The sequence below is a fragment of the Gobius niger genome (genome assembly GCF_951799975.1).
Source record: "Gobius niger genome assembly, chromosome: 23".
NCBI classification, from domain to species: domain Eukaryota; kingdom Metazoa; phylum Chordata; class Actinopteri; order Gobiiformes; family Gobiidae; genus Gobius; species Gobius niger.
Genome location: NC_136874.1, coordinates 10,231,807 through 10,255,510, shown reverse-complemented (window position 1 = coordinate 10,255,510; position 23,704 = coordinate 10,231,807). Strand labels below are relative to the sequence as shown.

Here is a 23,704-nt window from a genome sequence, read left to right as displayed (position 1 = left end):
AGTGGAAAGTTTGTTAAGTGGATAAAATCTGGCATGAAATTCAGTAATTCACATTTACTTTTCTGGGAATTGAGATTTGAGCTTTCGTTTTTTTCTCAATTCTCAATTTGACCTAAATGTTTGAATGTCGATGACTGTAGAAGATGTCAGAACAAAAGATTAACTAAACATGGATCTACATTATTCATGATTCAAGCATTTTGAGTGCCTAATGTAGAGAGAAAAGAGCTGCTGTATATATATATTTACCATGATATAGAAAGATATTATAATGCCTTGCCCTTGGTAGAGATCTAAAATTGAGTAACAAAGCCGCCAGAGTCCAGATCCTAACCCCATTGAGAATCTTTGGGATGTGCTGGAGGCTTTGCGCGGTGGCCACACTCTCCCATCATTAATACCAGATCTTAGTAAAAATGAATGGCAGCACTGGATCTTTTGACATAGCTTACTCAAACAATGCCACGGTGACTGTGTGTTGTAATTAAAGCTAAAGGCGTTTTTTTTTTTTATCAGGCAGTGTGTAGTGACTGACACACCTTATTGGATACATAATGCATAACAATACAAGTCCATAACTATATTATTTTTTGAGTTTACCCAGTTTGGTTCGATATTTGCAACGTCCGCCTGCAGCCATATGACTTTTCCATTGTCTGTCTGATCTCTTGTTACTACGGGCAACACACCAGACCCCACTAACAATTATTGGTGGCTTGACTCATCTGTTGCTGGGGCAGTGTTCCGTCACGAGGACTATTTTTGTGAGTAACCCATGAACAGAGATCTACTTGTATGTATTGGCACTCCCACTGGGGCAGGGACACACACCTCTTCCCTGCTTGCCTCCCAGTAAATATGCAAACTACATGCACTGCCTTGCAACTGCGCTTCTTTACCGTTATCTGCTGTGCTCATCTTCTCTCCCTCCCTCCATCACCTGTCTCTCTATCCTCCCCTCCTCTCGGTCTATTACTTAGTCACTCTATCTTTCCTCTGCTCTCGTAACGCCATCCCCTCCCTCCATCCTTGCCCCAGCAGGCTGCAGATGGTGCTTAATGGACGCATAACTGAGCGTAACTGCCTGGTGAATAATTCTACAGGCACAAGGTGAGCCATAGGACAGCTCCATATGTGAATGCACAGGAATCTACAACAAGCCTCGCAAACACATTTCAGCTCTGGACTTAAAAGACTTTCAAAAATGTTAACTTACATTCCTTCATACACGTTATTAGCGGAGCAAGTGAAGGCTTTGCACATTCAGGGAAGTTCTAGTCTGCATTTACAAGCTGGTCTCTGACTGCACCGCCTTCCGGGGATATGATTTAATAAAATAGCTTTTCAAAAATGCACACTTCAAGGTTTTCCTTTAGAGGAGTTGAGAACATGGTTGGAAATGCCTTGGCCCTGTAGTTTCAGGTGAATCTAATTTATGGCCTGAGTCTGGGAAAGGGGGAGAAGTAATGTCAGCCTTTACCTGAAGTGGGATATAAGGTATAATAGGAACATTACAGCCTTTTCGGCATCCACTTACAGTAGATCTTCCAATGTTATTCACTGTGAGAGGGTGTGTGCTGGTATAGGAGGTTTCACACAGAAAAAAAAAAAAGATTCCTGAAAGTCAATCTTTGTTACAATTCTTTGGCTATTGTTTTATTATGCAGACACAATGCCACAAGTTAAGATTTATGCTGACAAAACTCAACTTGCAATTGTATGTTCTAAAAACTAAAAGCCTTCATCACAAAAACATGGCTGTTATCTATCTTAAGGTAAAGTAATATTAAAACTTGTCAAACTACCAATATTCAAAAGTTTTTCTAGATTGAGGATATTTATCTGTGCATCTTGAGTGGAGATGAGTTGGCCAAACCAGGTATGCGAAGGTTGCGGACCACGAAGTTCGTCTGGGTAACATTAGTTGAATGAGGAATGGAGCTGTGCCGAGATGCGCTGCTTTGTGACCGAGAGCTTTTCGCTGTGTTTTGTAGAATACTTCCTTCTACCTCGTATGCCCATTGCATGTCCGCCGCCTGCAAAAGTGTAGCCCAGGCGTGTTAACAGGTAACATCACAGGACACTTGTTATCCACTAACAGTTTCAGTGGTCACCTTGATTTGAAGCCTTGCTCGGCTCCTCCTGCTGCTGTCCGAGTACGGCAGGAAGGACACGGTGATGAGAGCACCGGTGGAGGTGATGGGTGGCAGTATCCCTGCGGATGGAGTTACAGTAAACTCACTGCTGCTCCCTGGCACAAACACTGCAGTGAAAGGCTCTGGGCTCCTGCAGGGAAAAACAGACTTACAATTACTGTAACTCGCTACAATCAAGCAACAGTGGAAACCATCAAAACTATGCTTTTAAATGTATTCTGAGCAGCTTTAATATGTATTTACTATTTAAGAGAGAGAATAGTCGTAGAACAAGATAAACCTTGTTGTGCTGGTGAGCCTGAAGCCCACGACTGATGTTTGTCCAACCTCAGTCGCAGCGATGTGGATGACATCATCAAACACTGGTTTTGTGGCAATCAGAGCGACTGGAAACTCCCAAGTGCCTCCGGACACACACTTCACAATCACTGATGCTTGGCACCTTGACAGATATATAGTGAAAGGTTTGCAATAGCTGGGAACATATGGAAATACATTTCATCAATGGGTTTTTGAAGGATTTAATGCCAGCTACCTTTTGTTAAATACTAACAACCATGACATGGAAGGAGACAGATGGATTAACGATTGGCTCCATATCTGACATCATCGCCTACTTGCCTATTTCTTATCTTACTCCAGTTGTGACATTTCTCTGGCCAAGGTAAAAGAATCACATGTAGATAATGGAGGATCCTATTAGAGGCACCACACCCCCCATCATTTCCTCATGGAGAGTCATTAGCTCTGGGAGGTATTGATTCTGCCAGGGCACGCCTCATTAATGGACTGCACAGATGAAGACAGCTGCTGATAAATGAACGCTCTCTCAGCACAGCAGCACAGCGGTGTCACACTGTACTGTACAGACGACAGGAGGAACTTTTAAGAGCCTTATCATCAAGTATTCTGACCTGTACCTGAAGGTGTTAATTTTCTAGTCAAAGTGCAGAAAATGTATGGCATACGGGTTTATGACCTACATTTAATGCAATGTTAAACATGACCAGAGGCGATGCACATTCTGGCCTGGCAACCTTTAGCTTCAGACTTCAGCAGTCAGCACATGCAGACAGTAACAAATGAATGCAGACGAGCCCACCTTGAAGATAGAGCGAGGAGAACAGTGAGGGGACAGAGGGAAGCAGTGTGTTGCTACAGTGAGGAGAACAGCAAGGGAACAGAGGGGAACAGTGTGGGGACACAGGAGAACAGTGAAGGGATAGAGGGGAACAGCGCGTCGCTGGAGAGGGAAGACGCGATAAATGAAGGCAGTGTTTACCAGCCAATGCTCCAGTTCATAATCAATGCTTTACACAGCAGAGGCTCGAGGCAACAAACACTGTCTGCCTGCATTTCCCTCTTGTTTATTGAGTGATGTGGATATATTAAAGGCAGTGCTGTCTGCCTCATTGTGTGCTTACTTCAGTCGCTTTTCTTCACAGTGGGAGACAACAAATTCGTAATTCTGTGTGTTCAGTTTACTGTCTCGACAGCAGCAAATGCACTTTTCCATTTGCTCTAAAATAATGCCAAAAACAAATAAAATGCATATGTGGGCTTCAGTTTCCTTTTTAAGAGTATGATCATGGCCATAAACAATTCTAACTAACAACCAGTGGAAAACACTATATAATACACTATATAACTGATTTCAAAGCTCTTACCGAGTGCTCCTCGACTCAAATGGATGGTAGAGAAGATGAAGAGTGACTTTGATGACTCCAGTGTCAAGATCTCTTGTTGCTGTTTCAACAAAGGCAGAAAGACTTTCTTGAACTTCAAGCAGCTCCTCTTCATGGTCGGACTGTACTTCACACAGAAAGTCTTCCTTTGTCACTATAAAAATGTAAAAAAAATGTAATTCAATATTTTGCACTTTAATTTCTTAATAATCGTAATTCTTCAGCAGCTCTTATTGATCATGACAGATGTGATCCAGGAAAATAGCCATATCAACTACACACCTTCTTGATTTCCCAACACACAACCAGCAAGCAGCACGTCCACTTTCTTCTCCAGCTGGCAGCCTGCTTCACACTGAATTAAGCCAAGCGATGGTCTCTCAACAGGCACTTCTGTGGGAATCCCACAGAGTGGGTAAATCCAACAGATGGTGGACAAATCCTGAGCTGACCTAAAATAAAGGTGCAATATCTGTTTCACACCTCAAGCAACAAACATTTATATGAACTAATTTTAGTGAAACGCTGATTAGGCCTACTATGAAAACTGTAGATCAGTTTTCCACAGCTCTGGTATCTCGGAGTAAAGTGCATATTGAACAAACCTGTTGCCATGTGCACTGCAGTGGGAACCGATGTGAAGGTTACTAAAGTCCATGGTGATGCAGAGCCTCGCCTTTTGTGGCTCCATAGAATTTGGTTTAAAGACAATGGGTATGTCAATGCTGGCACCAGCCTCCATCTGTACACCTGTGTCACCACATTTACACTGTTCATATTCTGATCTATCCAAGTACTCCAAATACAATTAATTGATTATGTACAGTGTGCATTACACATTGTAGAGAAAATAGATCAAGGTCAAGATTAATTTGAATAATTTATTAAAATGTATGGCAACGGCTCATTACAGTGGGAGAGAGAGCTTCAGTAAGATTTAGCAGCCAATTTCTGATTAGTACAAACCTTTTGTTTGGGTCATGGGGATCGTAAATACACCAGAGTGTTGGTTCTGATTTGGGTATTCATCTGAAAAAGTGAACATAAGAAGCTTGTGGTTAAGAACATGTTTTTGGACGAGTCCATCAGTTTGGTCAGTGACCTGTCAGTGTGATGTCGAGCACGGCCGGGCGCTCCATGGGGTTTGTGAAGGGAATGTCGATGGAAGCACTGGAGCCCATTTTGGATGAGATGCTCACTGGCTTCTCACATTCTGGATTAAGGCCACATCCACTCAGTGAAAAGGACCACTGCTGCTTCTAGAGTTTGAGATAAGAAAAGGACACAGGCATTTGGTAAAAATCCTACAATTGGCAACAATAAAGATGCTGGCTTGGGTAAAGATACATCTGGCCAATAAAAGACTTTATAAGCTGATATTATAGCTCAAGATTTAACACTGTTGATTTGAGAGTGATGAGGCACTACATAAAATGGGTCCATCTGTTTAAGGTAATTTGAAAATAAAGCTTTCAGACAGGGATGGCGGTTTATAGTTTGAGTTTGTGTATGTGGCTACCTGAGGGCATGAAAAAGTGATCTCTGCCTTGTGGTTTCCTTCCCCGATGGTTGATGGCCGAAAGCGGACGCCAAGCTGAGAAGAGGAGTGCGGCTCAAGACTAAGCTGAAACACACACAGGACACACAGTGATGTGGGAACAAAGGATAAATGCCCACAAAGACAAATCCCCCACATTGCACAGCAAGGCAACTCACAGACTCAGAAACAGTCACTTAAGACTTTCAAAAGTAATAAACCTTCTAAAAAAAACTAATGTAAAAGTAAAAGTCATGTAACTGCATGCCTAAGACAGGACTCTCATATCATTCTTCAGGTGAATCTAACCTGAAACAGAAAAAAAAAAAATGCACACTTACAACGGTGGAATCCATCTCTATGGTATAATTTCGGGGGTTACTGTTCGATACAGTCAACTCCACTGGTTTAGATGTTGGATTTACCAGAGGAAGGGATAATGTGGTCCATCTAATAAACGCATACAACACATACAACAAGTATCAATAATAACAAAAATCACATTTCAGAATAATCTTATCTTGAATTTTAAGCTTCGAACAATGATTACAGAGTTAGCGAGTCAGAAGAATTGCCTAAACTAATCGTTACTGTGTGCATCAGATGTTGGAAGCACAAACTGTTGGTTTGTCGACCTACTTTCCCAGGTGACATTTCACCTCTGGTAGCACAGTGACAGGGAGCGGAAGGGCATAGAGCTCCATGTGATACCAGAATTCACTCCCCACCTCAGACTGGAAAACTACTCTGAATTATGGAAAATATCACATTAACAGTTACAAGCAATTTCACCTGCAGCTTGTACCACATTAATGCAGTACTCACCTGCCTGTGCTTTTTCCTACCACACAGGGGGAAACGATAACCTTGTAGTTGAGCGAACTGTGTGGGGGGAGTGATAAAAACTTGTCACCACTGAGACCATGTCCTTCAAGGAAAACGTCCAGGTCCAGTTTGTCCTCAAGAGGATTATTGACAGGAATCTCTATGGCAACATTACTCTAGAAACACAGTTGTAAGAAGTAAAATCTCACATTTGTCCAATGAAAGACAGATTATAATTTACACCACAAGTAAATGCTGTATAATAAAAAAATATCTAAATGCACAGTTTATACATAATACACAATGATTTTCACACAGCAACAGCAAGTAGGGGATCCATACAGTCCTGGCCACATGACACCATGGTATGTGCTCTGTGCTGACACCAGCAGAGTGGCGCAGCGGAAGCGTGCTGGGCCCATAACCCAGAGGTCGATGGATCGAAACCATCCTCTGCTAAGTGGTTTTTGCCTTTGCTAAAGCTTTGACAAATCAAAACTGAAAAAGCAACGATTTCAAAGAATGACTTGCCTGGATAGGACATTGAACCTGTATATTCTTTAAAGGTTCTGCAGCCTCACAAATAAGCTCTAAGGTGAAGTATACTTCATAGCAACTTTTATCTTCAGGGAAAGGACAGGTGAAAACAGTTAAACATACACAAATAACATTATCCAGTTGATAGTGTAATAAAAACAGCACATTTACCATGTTTAGGCATCTCTATGAAAGATGCACATCCTGTGGAAAAATGACAGCATTATTAAAAGCTATGGATAATTTCACATATGAAAAAAGACAGTTAGCTATTTTCATGCTTAAGTTTTCAAAGTCTTTTGACCAAAATTTTGAGAAGACAGCTGAAAGTGCAGTAAACGTAATATATATTTTTAAACTAACATCGAGAGCTTAACAGTCTTCCTCTGCTTATCACAGCGTATGCCAAAGTGTATTAGTCGCAGAGCACTATTTGCTATTGCGCTATTTTATAAATGCATAAATATTTTAGAGGGCCAGAGATGATCATCTATTCTAAAAATCAAGTTAACTTTGAAAACTTCTCATATGACAGTAACTCATAAAATGCAAAACAAGAGACTGTTTGACTATCATAAAATGCATTAATGAATACCTTTATATGTTCCTCGTTTTTTTGGTGCTATGATCAGTTTGTAGGGTGCTGTTTTCCCAGGTTTAATCTCCACATAAGCAGGGCCACCTATCACGGACAGATCTGTCTCTACCTAAATCCACACACACCGTTTTTACATAAATACTGTGTTAAAAAAGCAAAAACAAGACATGTCCAGATGTTTGTCACTGGGATGGCTAAAGGAGAGCATTTAGTTTTGCATGGATAGCACCATATCTGAGCCAAGTCTGAAAAATGCAGACATTTTGACTTGAAAATTAATCTTAAAGGTGCATTATTAAACTTTTTTCATGTGTAGGTGGGTAGCACATAATACACCTTCAAAATTCCAGCATTTTGGTAAACATGCATTAGTTTTATTTGTAAAAGATTACAAATAATATTCTATTTAAGGTGTTATTGACTCTGACCCCATCTGGACAAATCCATTAAAATGCTGCATTACTTTATCTGAAACAAACAAGACATCAAATGTCTATAAAATTTTCTAGCAGATAACTTTTGTGTACCTTCAATAAAACTTTGGTATTGCTGTAGTTTGGGACATCCAGGAGCACCTCTATGCTTCTCCCAACAGGACAGTGTAGTAGGAGATGGTCCTCAGGGAGGGGGCGCTCTCCTACACCTTTCAGTGTAAAGATGTGCTCAGCTCCGTTACATTCATTATGTAAACTCAATTTGCCCTGGAAGGTTAGAGACATACTGTAATACTGAGCTAAAACAAAATAAAATACAGGGCTGTTTGTTGGAGTTTGAGTCCAACGTAGTGTTGTTTGAGATCCCCCATTTGTCAACTGCAATGAAGTGACCAATGGGTGAAGAAAGCGCTTCTCTTTGGTCCTCATGGCAAGGAGTTGACATTGCTGTAATACCACCCTCTATTGCAGGGGTGTCAAACTCATCTTGGGTCGCGGGCCAAAATTCAGCTCCCATGGCGGGTCGCGGGCCACATATAATAGAGAAAATGTTTCCAGTAAATGAATAATAATAAGCTGTGATTTGATCAAAGCCCCAACTTGACTGTAGCTTCATTAATGACAACGGCTTAAACTTGTATTGCACTTTACAAGCCTGTGTCACAAGTTCCTGAAAGTGCAGTAGTCATTATTCATTCACTTGGTGGTGGTAAACTGTTATTGAAGCCACAGCCGCCCTGGGGCAGACTGTCCATTTACCACATGACTATATAATGTGTTGTTCATATCCTGAGCTCTTATTATGTCAGTGCCCTCTGCTGGACACGTGTGGAACTCTATCCTTTTTTTTTTTTTCAATTTAATGCCCCCTAGTGGCTAGAATGAGCATTCTGGTTATTCTTTAAAAATTCATAACTCCGCACAGGAATGGGCTAGAGACTTACTTTTTTTTTTTGACATACTCTGGAATTTATGCTCTAGGGCTCAGGGCAGGGGCCGGATTAAATCATATTGCGGGCCGGATCAGGCCCGCGGGCCGTATGTTTGACACCCCTGCTCTATTGGCCAGGGGCGACTCCAAAAGACACTTTTGAAACAGCATTCTAATGTAGCTTAGGACCTTGTTTTTACTATGACCCATGTGACTCCGCTGGGCTATGTATCATATTTTTAGCCTGTTTTTTGCATATAAGAAATAAAAAGTGGAAGCCTCAGTCGATGATTGACAGGCTCTGGAGCTCTGTGGGGGCTCGTAGCCGGTCTGCCCGCCCCGCAAGGGTGAGGCTTTTTTTGCCCTTTTAAGGAACAGGCTTCATAGGATCTCTATTATTTAGATCTATGGGAGTGACTCATAATGACACACACACACACACACACACACACACAATAACGAACATTGTTGATTGACAGGTTGTAGCGATATTACAGCGATGTCAGCTCAGTTCAACACTGAGAAAACAAGGAGCTCAGATGTAGTTTCTTAAGCATGCACCAAGCGAGTGGAAGAGTGTGGACGCCTGTGACTGCCTGTGGAATGTTCCCGCTATAAGCCCCTCCCCCACATTTCCCGTCAGCAATGCATTGGTGGTTCAGTGGTAGAATTCTCGCCTGCCACGCGGGAGGCCCGGGTTCGATTCCCGGCCAATGCACATTCTTTAGTTTTGTTTTAATCTAAAGACAAATCTCAAAATCAGAGATAGAACATAGAACTCTATAGTCAGCATGGCAGCACGACAAGCAAGACCAAGGATAAAGACCTTTGAAGGAGGTACAGTATTAACGTAATAGAAATGGACTTGTGCATTACCATAACAGTGTGCTGCTTTACTGGGTGAAAGGTCAGAGGATAACAGGCTTTAGTTCCCACTGCTACATTGAAAAGGTCAGGGCCAGAGAAGCCTTCTCCACACACTTCGGCTTTTATATTCATGTCCTCACCACCATCATTGAGCTATAACAAACAGACAAATGACACTCATCTAATTATAGCAACACATTCAGGAAAGAATGCAGACTAAGATCAAATACAATGGAAGGAAAACGATATATGAGGGTTTGAAGAACTTACAAATGGTATATATTGTGTGACAGAGCGGTGAGCCGGAGTGCTGAAGTCTAGATGTGCAGATTTTGCCTGTCCAAGCAAATATCAAAGTTAGAGCCTTTACAGATGGTAAAATGACATAATATGCTCAACTGTCAGTGCAAGCTGCGGCAGTCTGGGAGGAGGTATAGGATCCCCCTCTGCACAACCAACTGCTATAAAAAAAACTCCTTTGTAGCACACTCCATCACATTTAATAACAATAACTGAAAGTGACTGTGTTAAGACGGGCCACTGTGGGTGCTTTTAGTTTATTTCTGTCATGCATTCATGTCTTTGTACTTGCAACTGCAACTCATTTTCCTCCAAGTCAATTTTCTCCCTCTGGAGACAAAATTATACAAATTAAATGAATGAACAAACAAAGTGCATAAAAAATGACCTCTGTTGTAACCATAGCTTCCAGCACGTAGGCTCTGATATCACACCAGGATCTGAGGACCATCGTGCATGTGAATGTTCCCACTGAGTCTGCTTGAAAGTGCAGTGGGATCTCAACACACCGACAGTCTATGAGGATTTACATACAGAAATAGCTGTCAGTCTACACCTTGGTTTAATTTGTTAGAGATAAATTAAAATTCAAAGCCACCAGTTATGTACCTGCAGGACTTTCCAATGGCATCTTGACGCTATCATTTACAGGCATTGTTACGGTGCTTGGTAGTGTGAAGTACTGTGGTAATGATGCCTCGATGCTGTATGAGATTCCGTGGTCAGACTGTTGGAAAACCTAAAAGCACAAAGGAGTAAGCAGGAGCCTCTATAACATACTGTAACTACCGCCAATGAAAATATTTCTTTAAGATTAATATCACATGAATATGCATACCTGTTGCTTTCTAAGTTTGTGCAAAGCTGCAACTCTTCTCACACTGCTGCCATGTAATGTGCGTGTCAGAGACCTCCTCCTGCGTTCTTCAGCACTCATTCTGCTCTGACCCCAGAAGGCCAACGCTTGCTCCCAGGCTATGTTTATTATCGGCAAACGGATAACTTCTTCACAAACCTCGCCTGCTTTGCATCGAAGACTCACCACAGATACGCAGGCATCTTACAAAGGGAGAAGGGGAAATCAGTGTGTGACTTTTTTAATTTTGTTTTCAATGGCAACACTTTTCTTTTTTTCTTTTTTTTTTTACCAGCACTCAAGTCAATGTGTTCACTTGGTTTGGCAGTCAGTGGCAACGGATGAGGCAAACTTGCTGTGGCTTTCACCATGTACACCATATCTCCAACCTAAAAACAAAACATCAATGTAGCAGCACAACCTTGTGTAACAAAATACTAGTTTAAAGAGGACACACTGCTGAACGGACCTTTGGACAAGTGAGCAGCACACAACAGTATCTGCTTCCAGGACTGAAGGGCATGTAGTCTATGCTTAGAGTGTGTTCTTGACCCGATTTCAGAAAAAAACTTTTTACTGCACAAGAGAACTCCATGTCCTCTTCACCATCTGAACACCCGAAACAACAAAACAAAGAACGAATAATTAAATAAACTATGTAAAGCCATGGTATGTGCAGGATCAGACTTACAAGGGTCTGACAACTCCTCTGTCTTCTTCTCCATTAGGGGACTTTTAAAGGGAGGAAACGGGAGAAACAACATGATTATTATTCATCTTTATGCAACAGACTCCTGCCCCTGCCGGAGAAGTACCAGCAATGACCTCATCCTATTTGAACTAATCATCTATGTCTGACAAGGAAGTGAGGAAGCGTTTGAGCTTTGAAGATGTCTCAGGTGGTTAGAGATGCATACTAACCAGGCACCTTTAATGACAACTCAAAGATCTTACGAGGACCCAGATCATATGCAGCCAGACATCAATACAGGATATAGGAGTACTAGCAAAGCCCATATGTACATGACTGATGGGTAGGGTGTGTTACTTGGGTTTGGAGGTGTTTTGCTTGCTTTGATTTTGCTTCTGAGGCTCCAGAGGATTGTTCACAGAATCTATCATTATGACTCTGGAAAAAATAAACAAGTTAATAATTGATGATCCAAGACATAATAAAACTAAAACATAATCCTTACTTGAAGTTTCCATCCATTTTGAAAGGATTAGTAACCGTCAGCTGGATTAATTTTAGCTGGTAGCACGGAGAACTGCACTTGACAGTTTTCTGATGACAGAGAAGAAATTATTTTTCAAATCATTGTAAAACCCGCCCCACAAAAGCCAGAGCATTGTCTGTGTGTGAAGCTGCTGTGTTGTAAACAAAGTAGTGATTTGGGAACAGAGACACAGAACCCATTATGATGACAGCGGGTAATAGCTAAAAACGCTGAGCCCTGTTGGCTGTTGTTCATTATAAATGGAAGCCCTTATGTCTATGATCTGCAGCTTATAAACTAGTGAACCATCAAATAATCTCCCTCAGTCTTAACTGAATACTTACCACGGGTGAGATGTGTGTTACACAAGTCTTCAGATGAAATGCCAGGGTGCCATGTGCTCCAAATGTCGAGCTAGAGAAGAGCAGAAGGGCAGCCTCCTTTGGCTGGAGGAAGGCGCAGCTGTACTGAATAGTCAGTTCAGTACTTCTCCTACAAAACCAGACATCTTTGTATATCTGTACTGTATCTTTAGACACATTTCAAACAGCTATTTAAATATTTAAGTCTGGATAAAAACAAAGACTTTACATACAATATTTAGAAGGACAAGAGCGGGTGAGAGGCTGAAGAGAAACCGAGTGAGATGCTCCCGACAAAAATTAAATTAATTTTCATGTAAAGATGAAAACTGTCTTTCTATTCAGACATTATGCTTAAAAGGCATTTCTTCTTAATTATGGTGAAGTTGAACTATTCTCTGCCTGTTTAGACTAAAATGGCCTAAGAACAGGAATTACATGCACTGTCACGACCAAATAAACAAACAAATACATACATTTCCATATGTAAGTGTAAACTTAAATCATACTTTGCAGAAATTGTGAAAGATAATCCTCCAGGCAGAGAGAAGAGATGAGCATCCTCTCCCAACAGCAGAGCTTTGTATTTGACAGGTTTAGATGTTGGACTTGTTAAAAGGATCTGCACAGACACAAAGAAAAGGGGAGAACCATGGGTCATATTAGGAAAATATCACAGAGCATTGGGCAACACTTTGACAAATATGAACCTGAATTTGTTCATAAACCTGCCAGTGACATTTTGGGTGTTTCTAATCCAATAATATCATTAATGTGTGTCTTTGTGCGACCACAGCTGCAATTTATCAATGTTCATTCACTGAACATGAACCAGATTTGTCGACAGAAGACAATCACCATTAAACTGTGAATTCAAATCTAATCGCATGTGCTTACCTGTTTGCTAATGGTGCTGTGTAGTTCTCCTGACAGCATAATGGTTTGTGTTGGCTGGTACTGTGGAAGCTTCTTATTCAGATGAACACACAGCATTAACATCTGCACAGGGTTGGGATTCGTCAAGTTTGTAGGCTGCACACAGAAGCATATAAGACAAAACTATAGACTCACACTGATATTTACATCGGGCCAATACTTACATAAATATCCATATTTACTGCGAGTGTACTTAACGCTTGCACAACTATAATGTTATTGTGAAGAATCTCCTCCAAGCATCTGGGCTTTGTATACATACTCTGAAAATGACTGCAAATCTGATGGGATAAGAAATAAATTGCAAATGAGGCGAAAAAGATGCTACATATATTTGCTGCATTAATAAAGTGCCAATTATTCAAACTCCAGCCAAATACTGTAGCTTTTACACCGTATTCCTGTGACTTTGGCTGCTTTATGCCAAAACATTCATACATAACACACAAAATGGTACTTAGCATGATAAGAGCTTCTCCTAATCTTGTTCAGGACTAATTGCATCCCCATCGCATCAATCACGGTGCCACTTGTACACATGAACTGCTATCCCTCATTGACTCACAGCAAAGTGAAAGTCTGAAGTAAAAGAGCAGATAGAGGGAGACAAACTGACCAAGTAGGGACAATAGGCAGCGAGCAGAGCCGCAAGCACTAGCCCATCCGCCAAGTCCAAGTCAAAATTTACAATCCATCGAGCTGGTGGAGCCTCATCTAAAATAGTGACACAATTATTACATAGTGTCTGTTTACATGTTTATGTTTAGGCTTTTATACCAGAAGTCCAGACAGTTTTTCTCATGCTTTCATAATGCATGTTTAGCCATGACAGTAACTGGAGTTCACTGGGAGAGTAGATGTTACTAGCTTGTGGCTGTAGGCAGGTGGGTATCATATTATCTGCATTTATCTGACTTGTATTGCATGGAGAATCTTTTCCTGAGACACGGCACACGATAAACACCTGTAATATAAAAAGTTCAAAAACATACAGTATGTAATGCATGTTAAACTACTGCAGGCTCTTAAACAAACGTACAAAACAATCCAAATTTACAAAAAATAATAACACACTTCATATGTTCTATACTTTATTTCATTAACGGGATTTTTACCCTATAAATCTGTAGCAGCAAATCTGTCCATGCGCGTTTGCTCATCAATTCATAGTCAATGCTGCTGAGGTCTACGCCCTCAGTGGACTCTTTCATCTGGATACAGACCCATGACAACAGGTCAATAAGGAGTCAGAATAACAGTTTGGTAAATGTGGGTTTGTGCTGTACCTGCGAGGAACACCAGTGCTTGAATTCATTCTTGTCTAACAAGTATTCTGGCTTGATGTGATAGAGATGGGCTCCCTGCACCCTGAACACCAAGAATATGTTTTTATGCAAAAAGAACAGACGACAGCCAATCATTGACCCAGGGCTAAACTATTTTACCTGAGAAAGTCAAGTATGGCTTTGTACATCTGTATGAGCTGGGTTGTGCGCTGATTTAAATCATCTGAAATGGACTGACTGTAGGGCACACCAGGAACCTCTATTCCAGTCAGATGGATAAGCATGTCCACAACTGACCTATGAACCATATTCATTTGTATAAATCAGTAATACATTAAGAGGCACATTACCAATATATAATATAGTACACATACAGACCTACAGCCAGTATTTTGAGCTTTTTTATTGGGATTGTTTGTTAGAATTGTTGATTCCACCCTGATGAAAGACACATTGAAGAGACAAGCAATTTCCCTACAGACCAGAAGAGAAATAATGGTCTTACCTCCTTAATGTTTGGGGAACAGATATGGGATATGGTCCATTAGCCCAGCCAAACAGACTAAACCACCTCTCCACTGCCACTAACACACTCTGGTAAAAGAGGCCCAGCTCTGAGTTGGAAGTGACAAACTCAGGAACACCACAGTTTGTCAGGGTTGCACTGTTAGAAGAGGACACTTGTTCACTGCTGCTCACATCACTGGCACCAACGCTGCCTGGAAAAGAGTCTGATAGAAAATATATATATATCAAACACATATGAATAAAACCATGATCACAATCTGCATCACTATTACCTGCACCTGACATCTTTTTTATGGAGCTACAGAGACCAAAGGTAGAGGAGGATGAAAAAGATCCAACACTTGGCACGTGAAAATCTTGAAGGTTGGCCTCAATAGCTGTGGCCCCTACACATGCACACAAGTACAGTGCTCAAGTTTTGAATGGACCTTTTCTGTCTATGGTTTGGTTGTGTAAAGACAATACCTGATTTAAGTACAATTTGCTGTTCTGAGTGATGTAAGGCCACGTAGGGCCAAACTGTCAATAGGCAATTATCAGCAACAGCCCATATCTTAACCTTGAACCTAAAGACAAAATAGTTTAAAGATTTGACAAATTGGATGTTATAGATACTGCAGACATTGATCTGTACCTGTTTTGAAAATTGTCACTGAAGGTAATGGTTGAGCTTAAGCTTAGAGAGGTGTGTGAGCAGAAAGTCACGTTGCAGGTGAGAGACGCTGCATGTTTTTTAATAATGTCCACATCACATGTCTTTGGTTAAAAAGAAAATAACATGCAGATAAACATGCACATTTACAGGTCAATAACTTGTGACAGCTGAGGTTGTTTTTGTCCATTCTGTCAGTTTTGGCTACATTTTTATAATACCTTGTCTGGGTCCTGTGCAGGAATCTGTGTTCCCTGAGGAAACGACAGTGACAGGGGCTGCTGCTTTCTCCCATTCTCCAGTTCCACGTCACTAACTTCAGCTGAAATGTATGCCCCACTGACAGGAAAAAAACATTGCATGTATCATTATGGGAAATCACGAGACAATTATCATAATTGAACAAAATGTTGTAATTAGAGAAAGAATGTTTCTCTTAAAAATGTCACAATTCCTACAGTAAAATCAACCGTTCAAGAACAAAATGTCATTTCCTTTTCAAGACTTCTGTGTTCAGTTCAAAGATGTCAGTCAGAATGAGGAGGTAACCTTGTAAAAGTGCAACAATGCTGCTGTACAGGCTGAGACATTATAACAATGTATATTCAGGCTGACAGTAGACAATTCTGCAAGCCCAAGCACCAAACAGGAATGTTACTGATTTTTTGTTTTTCTTGGAGGCAAGTGAACACCACAATATTAGTCCTAGTCATTTTACTCAAGATTCAGGGCATGTGTAGAACATACGTTATCCCACCTGCTGTAGCCTGTGGCCACTAAAGTGAGTGTTACTGTCGTGCTGCACCCTAGAGGCACTGGGGTGAGCAGGAGCTGAGGAGGCTGCACAGTGATGTGAGGGAGATGGTGGAGCGTAATGGACAGCTCTCTGTATCTTTGTTCATGTTGTCTTATCTTGTCTTGTCTCTTCTCTCCCAGGTAAACAGGAAGGGTCAGTTTGGTCACTGCACCAGGGACTAAAAATATTCACACAGACGTACTGAGATGCCTTTGTGTTGGTCAAAGAAAACCAACCATTAAGAACATATCTGACCTCTATGAATTCTGTCAGATCTAATGGTGACGTTGACACAGATGGACTCTTCAGGCTCCAGTCTCCCTGAGGAGGGAGACACTGTGCACACTGGCTCTTTTTCATCCATCATACACATTTCAGCTGCACTGCAGTCAATCCACCAACTTGCATCTGGCTGCATTAAAGTGCTCCAACACATGCTTTCCTCAGGCGCTGCTTTGAGAACAACTGTCTGGGGAAGGAGGAAATGCAAACCTTTAGTTTGTTCCACTGAAGAAGCAGACATTTTCAAATGCGGTTAATAATCCTTAATTATACACTTACATATTAATATTTAAAAAATTTTGGTAAATATACCTTCGTGTAAGTATCAGACAAAGGGGCCATGTTAAAATGTAGACTGGAGGGAATCATTTCTAGAGGAGCACAGATCACTGTCCACATGACAATAAAAGTAAGTTACTGTTTTGCCTATAAGGCACAGTCATAATACATTCAGTTCAACAAGCCTGCTCTCCATGAGTGACCCCACCTGTGGCCTCTATGCAACGTGAACCCGTTGCTATGGAAACTGACAGAGGGACATGCTGGACCGTGGCTTTGCTGTAGCCTGATGTCAAAGTGCATGAGGTTGAGACTGTGGCTGCTGAAGAGGGGAGGGAATATGGATAGATGCTAGAAAACACCTCCCCATTGACAGTCATGGGCAATTCAAAATTATAGCTGGCCACCTAAAAATAGAGATTTGAATGTATTTCACATTTATCAGAAAAGTCACATTTAAAAATCATGGTATCTCACTTGAGTAGGACAGAAAACTAGGGAGCAGTTGGCTTTTTGATGGCCCTGAATTTCAACAACACCAGGCTCTGTCATTTAATGAAGAACGAAAAACAAAAACACCTTGATCAGACGTGTTTGTAAAAACCTCTACCTACTGTATTCTACAAAAAAAAACTTCTGTAAGACAATTTAGCAACACAGTCATCTGTGCCTCAAAGCTTTAATACTACCTCCTGACAGCTCTGCTGGTTGGACAGAAAAGTCTGGGTATTCTGACAAGTCAAAAGTGACCCTGGCTGGAGCTGATGAGTTGTTTGTTAGAGTGAAGGGCACACGTCGCTGTGAACCAAGGTGCACCCCATAGAGCTGGACACTGGACTAAAAGACAAGCAGATGCAAACCATACTGTGTACAATTACTTTGGCCAATCAGCCAAAATAAATATTGGAAATAATAATTATACCATTCAACATTTCCTGTGACTTTTAGCAACAACAAATAAAAAATCATGCTTACAAGACTTATCTCTACGTTTGGTGGCTCCACTGTCCCTCCCATTCTGAGCTCAATGGATTCCATGCCTTTCAGAGCTATCTGCGAACAACATACCCAAGATCAGGTCTTATAATTGATACAATCCCTAATGAAAAATATATTGATTTTTCAAACCTCAACTCTGGCGTCAAACTTAATGACAGAATCTGGATTGAACTGGATGCTGAGCACCGCCTGCCCACCTCTCGGCACCAGGCCTTCAGCTGGACTCACCAACATGCCTGGCAAAGGGCAGATATCCACCACCTGCTCCAAAGCAAGCAAAGGGAGCTTACAGTGACTTCTGTACTGACGTTTTAAAGTTCTGAACTATTTCACTGTAATAAAACTAAAGCACCTGATAGAAAGCATGGTTGGGTCCAGTGTTGCGCAGCACTGCTGTTCTGACAGAGGTCATATTTAGGGGGACTGATTCAAATGCCACTCGTTTCTTTTCCGTCAGCTGAACAGTGGTGCATCCAAGCTGAGAAAAGTGAGAAAAATGCTCTTGTTTTTTGTGACATGCAATACACAACCACTTCTGACACTTTCTAAGTCCTCTATCAAAGTTTTACTCAATAGGCAACACTCGAATTGGGTTCAGGTCCACTGAGGTTGCTGTCAGAAGAAAAATCAATAACTGGCTCACTGATAAATGCGGGCTGCTATGATTGAACATATAGGAAAATAGGAGTCTGCAAAAGTAAGAGCCCTTGACATTTCATCACGTACGTGCTCGGCTAAATGTTTTTAACTTTTCAAAGGCAGTTGTACTGTATTGCAATATAGCATAACATGGAAATTGTTATAAATTCCTTCAAAATAGAAATTATTAAGCCACGACAGAGGGAGATTGCAACTCTAATACAGACCTTGGCCACACAGTGAAGACGTAGTTTGTTGCCTTCATGGACAGAGAGGTCAAAGTCTCCTTCAACAGGAGAAGAGAAAGCTGAGTGCCACATCACTTCACAGTCCAGCTCCTTGTGTGCATCAACAACACCTAACAACAAGAGGGGCAGTCATTAAGTCAAATGTACTTCAGGAGTCATCTCCAATGCATTAATGTGTTGGTGTCAAGTAATCTGAAATGAGAACTATTTAAAACCTGAAGCTGGTCGAATGGAAAATTGAATCCCACTCTCGGCAACAACCGGTTTCCAGGTGAATTCAGCTGGATGGTTCCTGTGGTTTTTCAGGGTCACTGCGCCCCTGTATCCTGACCGTGCGAGCCAAGTGGAAGACGGGTGAAGCAGAAGCAGATCCGTGGACAGCTCCAAACCGACAGGAACAACCTGAGCCTGGACCAGTATCTGACCAGGATGCTTTTTGTTCACTGTGTACGACACAGTTCTGCAGATGATATAGAAATAAATAATCAGAATCAGAATAATGACGTGTAGAACGCTGTTTCATTCACCAACCGATAAAACTCTCCCAGATTATTGCTTTGAAATGTCAAGGTGAGTGCTGAGTGGGAGAGAGGAGGGAGAACGTAGGAGATGGGGGAAGAGCCCTGGAGTTCGGGACAGTCCACCTCAAGCTGTACCCACACGTGCACTAATAAGTGATTGATCATCTCCAGCCTCTGCAGACACACTGACTGCACGCACACCTCTCCAAAGTTCACCGACAGCGGTTCTGAGAAGGAAAAGTAGTGTTGAAAACTAACACACACAAAAAACGGGCTTCCATAATGTGTAATATCTAACCAATAACAACTTGATACAACTCCTGAGTGGAAAGGCTCCTGTCACATTCTGCCACCTCCTGGATTGTAGATGGAACTACATTCAATATCTCTGCACACTACAAAGACAAAAAAATATTTGCTATTTACTAAATGCTAAGTGTTCAGACACTGACTCTCAGACCTAATTTTCACCTTCTCAATGAATTTATGTTTGTTAGATGTAAATGTGTCTTTGGCATAAACATCATCACTGGGTAATGGCTTCGTAAATGATGTTTTTGTTAAGTCAAAGTCTTTGCAAAGAAGTTTAGGAGGCACAAGACCCTGAGAAGGCTCAATCCCAAGATCCACATCATTCTCAAATTTTTCTTGCTGCCTATAACCAATAACACATTGAGTCACATAAGGTCAAAAAGCAGACGTCACAATACATAATGTAAATATCAGCATGTCTCCACTTCAGCTGTAGTTTATGTTGACGTCTTTGTCTCCGTTGGTGAAATAAATCAGCATAAACTTGCTGGTTCTGCTCTCTTTTTTCTTCTTCTTGCTGAGTCAAAGCATAACTGGTGTCGATGTAACGATGCCGGGGCACATCAGTAAAGATTGTCCTATAATGTTGAAATACGTAATTAAAAGCCTGTAGTTGAAAACAAACAAACTTTAAGAGGCCCAAATTAATCTGAGGTGACACATTCATCTTTAGCATTAATGATTTCTTAACACTATTATCAGCTTTTGCTATAATACATTAACATTCTTCTCTTTTTTAAATATATAGATATAGTGTAAAAAAACAATGATAAGAAGAAAGATTAGCTGAACAGATATGGCTGTATTAGTGTACTGCATGTTTAGGTCCCTTGGTTTCTTAAAACTGACTTTACCTGCACTGTCTGTGTGGAGAGGATGGCCTCATAGTTTGTGCTCTGTTGTTTGGGAAAGCAACCAATTGAACTCCACTGATTTGAGTCTTATCTCTGCGGTGCTTGTGGAGCTTTGTCTTGTCAACACCAACAATTGCAGCTGGCTCAATCTCACGATACTGAGATATGTCACTCGACCATAAACAGGGATGCAGTCCATTTGGGTTGGTTACTAGAGGAGTAATACCTAAAAGCCAAAAGACTGACAGGCGAAAGATATCCACTAACAATAATCAAAGACAATATGTATTTTATACCTGAATTTAAATGAGGTAAAGGGTGTGTGGTCTTGCTGCAGCAGGATGCTGACAAGTGCAGGGTAATGGAATGAAAGGTGCGATGCTGGAGTCCTTCAAACCTGACACTGTGATGAAAACCTCTCTGCCTGACCTGGCCAAGGACATCTATCTTTTGAAGCTTCTGGAAAGTTCCTTGTTGTCTTGGAGTGAAGGAAATAACAATGTTCTGAAAAATGTTAACAATAAATGATGGTGACTATTTAGAACAATTTCGATATGCTTTTGTTATATCGCACTGCGATAGGGCAAATATACTGTTTTAATGGGCCCTTGCAAAACAGTTGGTGTTTGTACCTTGCATTTCCCAGGAGGTATAGTCCCTGCAGAGGGCTTGGTGCTAAAATGTGGTAATTTTCTAAATCTGAAGTTTACAGGAAGCTGAGGGCAAAGATTCTGCAGGACACATAACAAATCCACAGACTCTCCAGTGACACATGTAAGAAAATCAAAATTTTGGGAAGGAGTCGGAACAAGAGACACAGGAAAGCCAGAGCCAGTGACTGCGAGTTCCACACTAGGGTTGGCTGAAAGACAAAATACAAACATTTATGTTTCAATGCATGTCAATTTGTGCCTGTTCTATTGCATGCTGCAAGTACCCTTATGGTGAGTGAAGCCATGTTTGCTGCCAACAGACTCAAACAACAGAAAAATGCTGTAATCTTGCCGTTTGAACAAATGACAGCTCCGCTTCTCTTTGTTTGACCTGAAAGACAAGTCATCTCAGTCTCACACATACAAAATAAGCCCCTCCCCCACCACTGTCATGTGCTCCTCGTTAGTATAGTGGTGAGTATCCCCGCCTGTCACGCGGGAGACCGGGGTTCGATTCCCCGACGGGGAGTAGCAACACTTTTTTCTTCACCAATGTTAATTTGTTTCCATAACAATGATCACATTTAAGTTTTAAACCAATTTAAAACAGTTAACAGTGCCATCTTGCAGAAAGAAGAATACATTGGCAGCACAAAACAGAGCCCAACGTTAAATGAAACTGGTAATATACTTTCTGAATCTTTAAACTGTCAAATGTAATATAATATACCTCAAACAGCTTGGACTGAAGCATAACGTTACAGTTGTTTTCTCATTTGCTCTCAGTCGACCTTGCATTGGAAAACACATGAAGACCTGAGAGACGTCTGGCGTTGAGCTGTAATTGTGCATTTTTTCCAGCAGGGCGGTGTCTGTGGTTGTGCTCCTCTGAAGGTCTAAGCCCTGTGTTATTAGACACAGGAATAAATATCACTTCAGTATAAAATATGGCTATTGCTCTAAAAGTCATTATAATGTGTTGACTCACCAGCTCGGTCCCTGATACAGAGTCCTGTAGCACACAGACCCAGTCACAGGCCTGAGGGCTATTGTTTCTCAAAACTATAGTCTCAACACGACATGTCCCAAAGTAGACAGGCCCAAACCATAAACAGGAGAGAGGAGCCCCCTGTGCAAGAGTAATTAATATTTCAACAAATGTAAAAGGCTAATAAAGCCAATAAGCAGATGTACCTGCAAGTTAAAGAGCTCAAGACAGTGGTCCACCACCTTAGCCCTAACATTAAGAACAAGAGGTGAATGATCCTGCAGTTTCACACTAAAAAGAGAAGAGAGTAAAAAAGTAAATGCACAATTGTTAATATTTGAGATAATGTGCCTAAAGCAATGCCTTTATCTTACAGAACGTGTTCATTGATTTCCCTCAGTGTATCAGTGCGTAGTTCAACTGTAATCCACTGGGTGGCGCCAGCCGCCACAATGCCATGGCTGGGTGCAAGTTTGACTGAGACCTCTTCAGTGTCCTGCACTTGGAACATTCCTAAAACAGACCAACAAAAAGTTTACAAGTAGTACTCTACGGGTCATAAAACTGAGATCTGTGCGAACCTGGGGCCGACCCGCTGTTTGTTATAGAGAGTTGTTTGCTGACAATTTGACTTGTGGCAGCAACACAGCCAAAATCAACAACTGGGTCCATTGTCAAGCAACATGACATAGGAAAGCTAAAATAAAATATTCGTGGAGTAAAATAATTAGTGTTTACTCAGCTACAGTACATCACCTCGACATTAAATACTTACGCCACAATGGGTACTTCTATTGTGTCAGCGTCAACAAGGATAATAAGTGAACTTCTGACCTGCTCCTCCGACTCTGGATAGAACTCCAGTACCCCAGTGACGTGTAGGCCAGGCACCACCACCTCATCATCACTGCTTTGAACAAACCTAAAAACCTGCAAGAAATGCAAGAAGACAAAAACATCAGGCCAATTGAGACCGAAATAGTCAGTAATGTGTCCAAAATTATAAAGATAGATGTATTTTAACATTTTATGAAGACTAAAACTTAGTGACAGGCCACGTGCCTTTCTAAATTGAAGCTACTAGCTAGCGGCAGTTAATTGGTAGCATTTTAGCAATTAACGTTGACGCAGTTTTTACCATGTCTGAATAATTTACAAATACATTTTCAACTTACCTTTGATGACGGAGGTTGAAATATGACTCTCTTTAACTTCCCTCCGACATTTGTAGCGGTCACTTCGGTTTTATAAACTCGTCCAACTTGCACGTCCTTAAACTTTACAATCGGAGGGTCTACTCGAACGCACGTGCCCTCCATGATACGACTTCACCTGGCGCCTCCCAGTGCGCGTGAAAACGATTAATTCCTACAGTTAAACTCACTTTCAGGTCTCTCTGCATAAATAATCTCCTCGCATACCGATA

General features: G+C 41.3%; 1 protein-coding gene across 1 annotated transcript; it reads right to left on the bottom strand.

Annotated features, from left to right (window-relative positions):
* Positions 1–1,838: 1,838 nt before the first annotated feature.
* On the bottom strand, positions 1,839–23,597 carry LOC306981982 (cilia- and flagella-associated protein 47-like; the record flags this gene model as incomplete). Its single annotated transcript, XM_079581723.1, has 58 exons — positions 1,839–2,036; positions 2,115–2,286; positions 2,437–2,598; positions 3,824–3,995; positions 4,124–4,293; positions 4,447–4,591; positions 4,808–4,870; positions 4,944–5,100; positions 5,361–5,465; positions 5,720–5,843; positions 6,018–6,125; positions 6,204–6,379; positions 6,735–6,826; positions 7,336–7,447; positions 7,866–8,039; positions 9,580–9,723; positions 10,259–10,386; positions 10,480–10,609; positions 10,709–10,929; positions 11,025–11,115; positions 11,196–11,335; positions 11,418–11,458; positions 11,923–12,011; positions 12,288–12,435; positions 12,815–12,927; positions 13,203–13,337; positions 13,406–13,522; positions 13,858–13,955; positions 14,019–14,115; positions 14,357–14,452; positions 14,528–14,609; positions 14,687–14,824; positions 14,906–14,965; positions 15,033–15,246; positions 15,328–15,441; positions 15,521–15,621; positions 15,929–16,029; positions 17,542–17,609; positions 17,754–17,901; positions 18,040–18,117; positions 18,193–18,324; positions 18,416–18,541; positions 18,930–19,060; positions 19,166–19,410; positions 19,482–19,698; positions 19,770–19,866; positions 20,268–20,361; positions 20,815–20,863; positions 20,934–21,141; positions 21,270–21,499; positions 21,575–21,681; positions 22,099–22,193; positions 22,279–22,419; positions 22,485–22,569; positions 22,653–22,791; positions 22,860–22,975; positions 23,054–23,208; positions 23,454–23,597. 58 exons carry the CDS (start codon positions 23,595–23,597, stop codon positions 1,839–1,841), a joined length of 7,533 nt encoding a protein of 2,510 aa, XP_079437849.1.
* Between the last annotated feature and the right edge of the window lie 107 nt (positions 23,598–23,704).